At 38.9% G+C, this 8,101-nt stretch overlaps 1 protein-coding gene across 1 annotated transcript; it reads left to right on the top strand.

Annotated features, from left to right (window-relative positions):
- Positions 1 to 3,801: 3,801 nt before the first annotated feature.
- Positions 3,802 to 8,043, top strand: LOC308402219 (opioid growth factor receptor-like; the record flags this gene model as incomplete). Its single annotated transcript, XM_080890908.1, has 10 exons — positions 3,802 to 3,813; positions 4,075 to 4,197; positions 4,441 to 4,665; positions 5,143 to 5,205; positions 5,294 to 5,332; positions 5,414 to 5,468; positions 5,811 to 5,889; positions 5,963 to 6,029; positions 6,112 to 6,260; positions 6,357 to 8,043. 10 exons carry the CDS (start codon positions 3,802 to 3,804, stop codon positions 6,805 to 6,807), a joined length of 1,263 nt encoding a protein of 420 aa, XP_080747034.1. The 3' UTR covers positions 6,808 to 8,043.
- Positions 8,044 to 8,101: the final 58 nt, after the last annotated feature.

The raw sequence follows: 8,101 nt of genomic DNA, 5'->3' as shown, positions 1-8,101 counted from the left end.
CTTGAAAGTGTAGCCTATAGTATTAGCGTGTGGTCAGGTGAAGCATGCTCACATAACCTCGTTTACTGAACTTTAAGAGGACTATGAGGACTTTTAACAAGTGCTAATGTGCTCAGTTCGGTTTCTTGAAACAGTTACAGTTATATTCGCTTTGATGTTGCAAGATTTCAGCATAGGGTGTTTAGTTTGTTTCACGTTTTGTGCTAGAGTATACATTTCATTTCTTACTTTAAATTCAGTTATAAGACAGACTGGAAGTTAGAAACTCACGCATGATACAATATGTCTAAATTAGAGCAGGACTATATTAAACCTTTTCTATGGGAAAAGCACAATAAAAATCATTAAATGTTCTACTAATGTAATACATGTGCATCACTGTATATAAAATATGACTGTAGTTGCTAACACCTTTTCTCTAGCGAATTTGAGCATATTGGCTATCTTTCGTCTTTTTTTCCTTAAACCGGTGGTCATCAGGAGGGATGGTTCTGAATATTCCTGCAGAAGCTCCATGTCAGTGATGTCTTAAAGCACATCCTGCTTTAACCTCCATTTTACTTAAACTGCATTTGACTGATTTGTGAAAATGGTTATCACACTGTATCAAAGAAGACCTAAAATTAAACAATAGACACCTTGAGGTCCTTTATATTTTAAGGTAAAGACCCTACAATAATACAGAGTAAACCCCAACAATCACATGACTCCCTATGAGCAAGCACTTGGCAACAGTTGGAAGGAAAAAGTCCATTTTGACAGGAAGGAAACATCTGGTAGACCCAAGCTCAGGGAGTGGAAATCATCTGCAACGACTGGTTGCGGGAGAGGGCAGAGACAGGATGAAGGATGCACTGTGGAAGAGAACGAGAGATTAATAGCAAGTAACAAGTAGAAAATGCATTTTTTGAAGAAACTGCAGTGTGAATGCTGATCGCTGAATGTTTTGAGCAGAATTGAAATGATTGCTAAAGTTAAGCTAAAAATGTTAAATGAGCTGAAAAATACAGAATTTTTCATCTGAAAAAAAGTGCAGAAATGTTGAAAGCTGAAGTTCACACAGAAGAAGAGGTTGAAAAGTAGCTGAGCATGTTTAAAATGTGCATTTGAAAAAGCTGAGTAATGACAAAAGAAAATTTAAAGTCAGGAAACTTCTGAATGAATATTAAAAGTTTGTATCTGTTTGTTTTGAGAGATGCCTCAAAACAAACAGGTTTTCCGCTTAGGCAGCGGTTGTCCTTCTCTCCTGGATCAGCTGGAGCTTTCTTTTAGCACCTGAAAAAAGTCCCAGCTGGACTTTTGTCAAAGCTGGGAAAACCTGTAGTGATCCCGTATGTGTCAGGAGTATGGGAACAGTTGAGACGAAGTTTTTCTAAACACCGTGTCTCTATGGCTTTTAAACCCCAAAACACGCTGAGCCAAAAATTGGTCCACCCCAAGGATCGTGTCACCAGACACAAACAGAGTAACATAGTGTACGCTGTTAAGTGCCAGGAGGATTGCCAGGATTTATACATGCCAGACCATTTATACACGTACCACCTGTACGTTCAAGTAGTATTTGCTACAAACAAATACGGAAGCTTAATCAGCATCCACACTAATTAAATGTAAAGTTGTGTATTCTGTACCTCACATACGTGGCAGCCTTTTAAAGAAACCCAGCATCACCAGCTACCCTTTCTGGACTCTCGTCCATGTGTTATTTTGCCCTATGAAATACTCCTGTCTGGAGTAATCACACTACCCGCAACTATAGTATTACTCTCAGCAGTGAGGCATTAGCTGGTGGCAGCGTTGACCTTTATCAAGCGTACATAGCTGCTGAGCCAACTACCACCCTAGCTGTGGTCATTAACTACATTCTGCGCGCTTGCCGAGTGAGGCCGTCTGTAGAGGTGGTTTGTGTGTACGTATCAGTGCAACTGTGCAGGGCCCTCGTCTGAGGGGCCTTCACTGAGATTTCCTGTGGCATCTGTTGGATTTTCGCACGTGCTAATCGGGTTCACGGCAGCGCGATCAGAAAACAGGCCAACTACCTTAGCTCCATGCTGCAACTTATTTCACTTTCACAAAGTTCCCATCTATTTTAGGAGGGCAATCCAATTTGTGGAAACTATTCTTGCACTGAAGTGAGCCATAAAGAGCCTAAGATCTGTCATTAAAATCCACAGTTACTGCCTCCATTCCCCGCAGAACATATGACTATCACTATGCTGTGTTTTCATCTTCTACAGCCAATACAGGACCTTAGCTGCTCTGGTAAGCACGAATGAATCGACTGCCATGCAGAGGTTAGCGATGTAGCATTCTGACAAGTCTTTATTTCCTCTAATGGCAGAAAGAACAGTCCTGTTGAAATGAGTATGAGAGATAACAGCCTCGTCATGGAGCACTAAGTGAATGCACACAGTGCTTAAACAAGTACAGATCAATTCCTTTTGCAAACTTCACGTCATAGGAAACAAATATTACCAAAGCAGTGTTATATAGTCATAAATATATAGCTCATTGTAGCGTGCCATAAACCCAAAAAGCAACTGAGTTTATAATAAGGGCGTCTGTGCTGGTTTGAAAACTCCATTCATGAAATAATGGCACTGCATTATCTGATGTACTCATCCCATATCTCTCTGTTCAGCAGGACAATTCATACAACCTGTTATCTCTCATGGGAAGACATTAAGAGCAGGATGTCCACCGACTCAGGTCCAGACACTCATCTGTCCAAGTGCCATTCTCGTAGAAAATGAGCCATGGAAATATACTGCAAACATGATGCTATCTTTGCATTGATAACAGCCACAGTGGGAATACGGGCAGTGGATACGATGATAATATAGTATAAAAATCCGGAGCATTTTTATCATAAATATAAAAATTCTAACTCTTTTTAAAAAAAATAAGTAGAGGCTTCACACATATTTGCAGACAAACATGTCTTTAGTGACAAGGCTACAGTGTCACAGAGGGAAACAGGCTTGAACTTTGCAGCTAATCTCAACAGTCCTTTGAGCCTTTTAGCCAAAAGGGCATGGACATGGTCTGTAAGTCATGTACGTCAGAAAGGGCTCCTAATCAAAACACCTGCAGTGAAGATGACTCTGACTAGAGAAAGTACTCTTCTAATTTAACTTGAATTTATTCTAATTTATCAAATGCAGAAAAAATCTCATTTTTAAACACCTGCAAATTGTAATATTTACTATTAATCATATTGAAATGATGAATTTAATGTGACTCAAGCGCAAAGGGAAGTTGGAAAACTTCTGTGATTTCATATATAAAAAAGGCAGGTTTTACTCGAGCTTTGGCTGCCCTGGGAGGGAATAATATTTACTGAGTGTACCTCACTATTGGGGTGAAGGTGTGACTAAATTATGGGTTATCTGTGCAAAGGGGATTCCTGACTGTTTATGCAATTACAGGTAAACTTTGTAGCTTTTTAAGCTAAAAATAGGGTTTTAAACCAAGTCCTGGAAATCTAAGGTGTTGAGCCCCTTCACTGGTGCAATGTTTAGGTTTAATTTAAGGGATGTGTCCCATACACTTAAACCGTGATCATTAATAAGATGAATAAATATAGAAATATATTTAAAAAATTGGTTTATTAATTAGATATACAGCCAAGTCACATTACAATATCATAACAGTGAAATAACACTAGCCCAAGTGAAGGTATTTGGATTTCTGACATGGTTTACTTTTAAAAGAAAATTAACTTTTACACGTCAACCAAGTTTTCCCAAACTAAAGTCTAGTCTACTTTTGATTTGCAGCAGCGTGTAAATAGTCGGTAACATGATGCCGGCGGTCGGTAACATGTTGTTTGTCGCCGCAAAGTTTAGTTTCGGTTTTCTGTGAAGTGCGTAAGGGAAAGCGAAACAGACTGACCGATTATCTTCACGCATGAGGGTTATGTCGGTGCTGTGTCGCTGCTGTAAAGTAATAATGCATTGGTTTGGATACAATGGGATTCGCTCGCTTTGGCACTGGATAGTGCGCCACAGGAATCCTTTACTGTTCTTGCTTTTTCCACTGGTTCCACTGTTTAGATTTTTAACTTATTCAAAGAAAGACGGAAATGAGCCTGAAACAAGCGACGACAACACACGTCTACTCAGGAATTCACTTGACGATGAAGAGAAGGCTATTAGTGACGGACAGAAGAGGACCTCAGACGAAGATGGGGTGCCCGTGAGCAAGCGAGCAAAGTCTAACCAAGATAACTTTCAAAATGATCGAGTTGAGACCGCTGATAAAAATGTGAGTAAAGAAATAAACATTTACAGTAAGGTGATCATGCAGGTTTCTCACCAAACGTTTTAAGTTCGTATTCTGTGAATGTAAAAACCAGAATTGATCAACTGTATAACAGGCAACTTGGAGATACAAACATGGCACAATGCCGTGATTTGCTCTTTACTTTATTCCTTTTAGGTTTCTATGGTACACCCAAATGAGTCTGAAATGCGCACGGAAAATGCAGTTGACGAAGGGAAGAAGCTGACAGGGCCGGAAGAAGAAGAGGAAGAGTTTGACAGCACAGAGTATCGAGTTCACACTACGGATGAATTCTACTGCGACTATGATTCAACCTGGGAGACCGACCCGAATGAGGAGAGCCCACCCAGCAGGATCAGACGGTCAACAAACTCCAACTATGTAAGTAAGCCAGTGCCTGTCACAAGTGCTTTGATTTTCCACGTCTGCTCAAAAATCATTTACTTAGGTGATAGCTCTGTTCACATTTCTTGATTTTTCCTGCAAGAAAAAATCACAAAGATGGCTCAAAAAAACAACAAAGAGCCAAAGGAAGACATTTAAAATTTTCCAAAAGAGATTAAAATCAGTGGGAAAGATAAAATGGACATAAATAACAATGGTGAACAAAGAAGTAGATAACCAGAAACATTTTTAGAGTGGTGACTACATTTTGTGTTGTGAAATATATCTCTGAAATAATCAATATGAGATCAACAAATGAAAACAAAGAGCCACAGAATGACATATGCACAAAGACAGAAACCCATTTATTGTAAATAAAGATGGAGGATCTCCAAGGATGATCTTTGGGTTACTGAATGTCTCCTTTAGCTGTGCAGTGTTACCCCTGAACTCCATTTGTCTTCTGTGTTCCAGTACAACTTCAGCAGATTTGAACGTGCTGCGAGAGACATGCAGAACTACAGACATGACTACCCTGTAAGTCTCACACACACACACTGTAAACACACACTCTCATGTTTAAGCACAAGCCAAGCACATGTTGTTCTTTTATGTGTCCCTGCAGAGCCAAATCAAGACACAGCACAGGAAGAAGAACACAAATGTATGTAAACGTTTGTTTTTAGATTTATTTCAAAGAAGAACAAAATAAATGGTTTGAATCAAATTCTTTTCTCTTGTGTAGGACGACAAGTCTAATCTGAATTTCTACCTTGGAAAGAAACGATCGGTGCCAGATGGTAGGCCTTTTTAGTAGAACAAAGTATAGAGTCAAGTATGTCCATAAAGTGGAAGTGAAATAAATGTTTTTCTGTAATTTATTTGTTCAAGAATGAGAGCTTATAAAATTCATTATTTTATTCAACTAATCCTCTCAATATTTCCATGTCATCAGAACCTTAAGTGGCCTTAAACGTTACTGATATTACACAAGAATGCTATAATCATGAGATGTCAAAAAAAAAGATATTTTTTGATACTGACATCAGTTTGAGCCACCTCAGTGATCACTGGATAAATCGTAATCTGTGCAGCTTCTTTTACAAACAGATTTATTTGCTGTGACTTGTATTTGTTACCAGGTGTCAGCATAACTGAGTTCCATGAACAATGGTATGGAGACTATGAAAGCCTTGAGTACGTGCACACATATATTCAGTGGTAAGTTACTCTATAGTCACAAATATGATGTAAAAAGTTCAGTTCCAGTTTGTAACGACATTTTCTCTCAAAGGTTGTTCCCACTGCAAGAACCAGGAGTGAACTATGAGGCCAGTACACTGACAAAGGAAGAAATTACGGTAAACCTGTGAAAGTTACCAAGTTATGATTTAAAAAGAAAACATGTCTTATACACTGATAGAGGTTCGATGTTTCCTTCAGGATTTTTGTAATCACAGCATTGCAAAGCAAAACCTGGTGAAGTCGTACGAGCTCATGTTGGACTTTTATGGTATCGTGTTGTGTGATGAAAAAACTGGAGAAGTCAGGAGAGCAAAGCACTGGGAAGAAAGATTTGACAACCTTAACAGGTAAAACTACCTCTGAATTTAAAAAAAATCTGTGTGCAGTAAAAGTGACAAAAAGCTGTAAATGATCTAATTTTGGGACTGATCACTGTCTGACAGTCACACACACAACAGCCTGCGCATCACTCGCATCCTGAAGTGTCTGGGAAACCTGGGTTACCGTCACTACCAAGCCCCTCTGGTCCGCTTCTTCCTGGAGGAGACTCTGGTCAACGGACAACTTCCAAACATCAGGGACAGCGTCCTCAGCTACTTTATGTTTGCTGTACTTGATAAGAAAAAGCGCAGACGTCTCATCAAGTATGCATATTTGAACTATGAGCCTAAAGATGAGTTTGTGTGGTGCCCAAAGAAAATCCAAAAATTGTGGTCAATGCAGCCCAAGGCAGCAAAGGAAGAGGCCGCTGACTCTCTGGAGTCACAGGAGGACACTGTGATTTCTGACAGTGAAGCACAAGAAGAGGAAAACCTGTCTGCAGATGAGTCGTGTAACAATGCAGAGTATGAGTCTCATGAGGGTGAAGAAACTTTCAGCCATAATGAAGATTGATTGATGACAATGAAAAGCTTATTCATCTTATGCTGAATAATACTGATAAATTATACTGTGTATGGAGTGTATGCAGATCCAGTGATTTAGTTCAACAGTGCAGTTAGTCAAAAGGCCTGATTCTTTATGGAAATGTTTGCTTACTTCAGTATTCATCAGCTTTGCATATTTGAACTATAAACCTAACGATGGGTTTGTGTGGTTCCAAAGGAAAATCCAAAACGTTGTGGTCAGGGATGCCCAAGCACAGAAGGAGACTGAATCTTAACAGTGATTTTTTTATGCTGCTCTCCTTCCTGACACAACCTCAGAGGGATACGGGTATGTGTCTCCTTCTGGTATTGAAGATTGATGTTAAATGTTAGGTGAATGTCTAAACCACTATACCATGTGGACAAAATTTATGAAACACTACTTAAACATAACTACAAAATTGTTCACGCCCCCCTGGAAATAAACTTTTAAACTAGAAAAGCCACAATCCTTCTTTTTCCTGAGACAACTGACATCAACCCATCTGTGGTTAGATTCAAGCACCTCTGTCTGTAATAAAAAAGGATGAAATGTGATGTTTTTACTGAAATGCCAGGCAACATTACTGGTTGTTTTTTTCGGTCAGCTAAATTTCTGTCTTCAGTTATGTTTTTTAAGGAAACTGTCGGTTTCATTAATATATATCACGTTACATGGATATTGTATCATATAAATTCATTCTCAGTCTTACAGGTGATAAACCCCACACCTTCTTTGGTTGCATAAAGGTTGGATAATGTTATATTGTTTATGCAGGTTACAATTTGAAGTGGCCTTGAAGAGGCTTGCTGATACACTAAGCCTGTTTTTCCTCCTTATGGTTTTAAAACCATTCAGGTACTTGAAGTTTTTACCCTTCATCACCTCATATCGTTATTTTTTCATTGCTTTTTATTTTCCTTGCAGATGTAAAAAAAACAAAACAAAAAAAAACAACCCAAAACAATTCGAAGGAATTTTTTTTTCTTGTAAGCTTTCGGGTTATTTTTCAGTTTCATTTTAAACTGTTTTAAATTGCTTGACGCTGGGTGGGATAACACTTAACCACCCCCACAGGTGGATCTATCTGGCTTATGGTGGCGTAAAAGTTTTCTATTGGACTGTCTAGTCGGCGCCTCATCAGGAGATGTGGATGTATGGTTTTTTGTTTGCTTTGTTTTTCTACTGCAGCATGGGTCAAACATTAAAGAGGTTCTGTATTGTAGTCGGTGTTGCTGAAGCTTGAATTTCTTCACAATTATATATATATTCATATTAGTAC

The sequence above is a fragment of the Rhamphochromis sp. 'chilingali' genome, assembly GCF_963969265.1.
Source record: "Rhamphochromis sp. 'chilingali' genome assembly, chromosome: 9".
In the NCBI taxonomy this organism is placed as follows: domain Eukaryota; kingdom Metazoa; phylum Chordata; class Actinopteri; order Cichliformes; family Cichlidae; genus Rhamphochromis; species Rhamphochromis sp. 'chilingali'.
The sequence above is the reverse complement of the archived record's forward strand: the minus strand, read 5'-3'. Positions and strand labels throughout refer to the sequence as shown.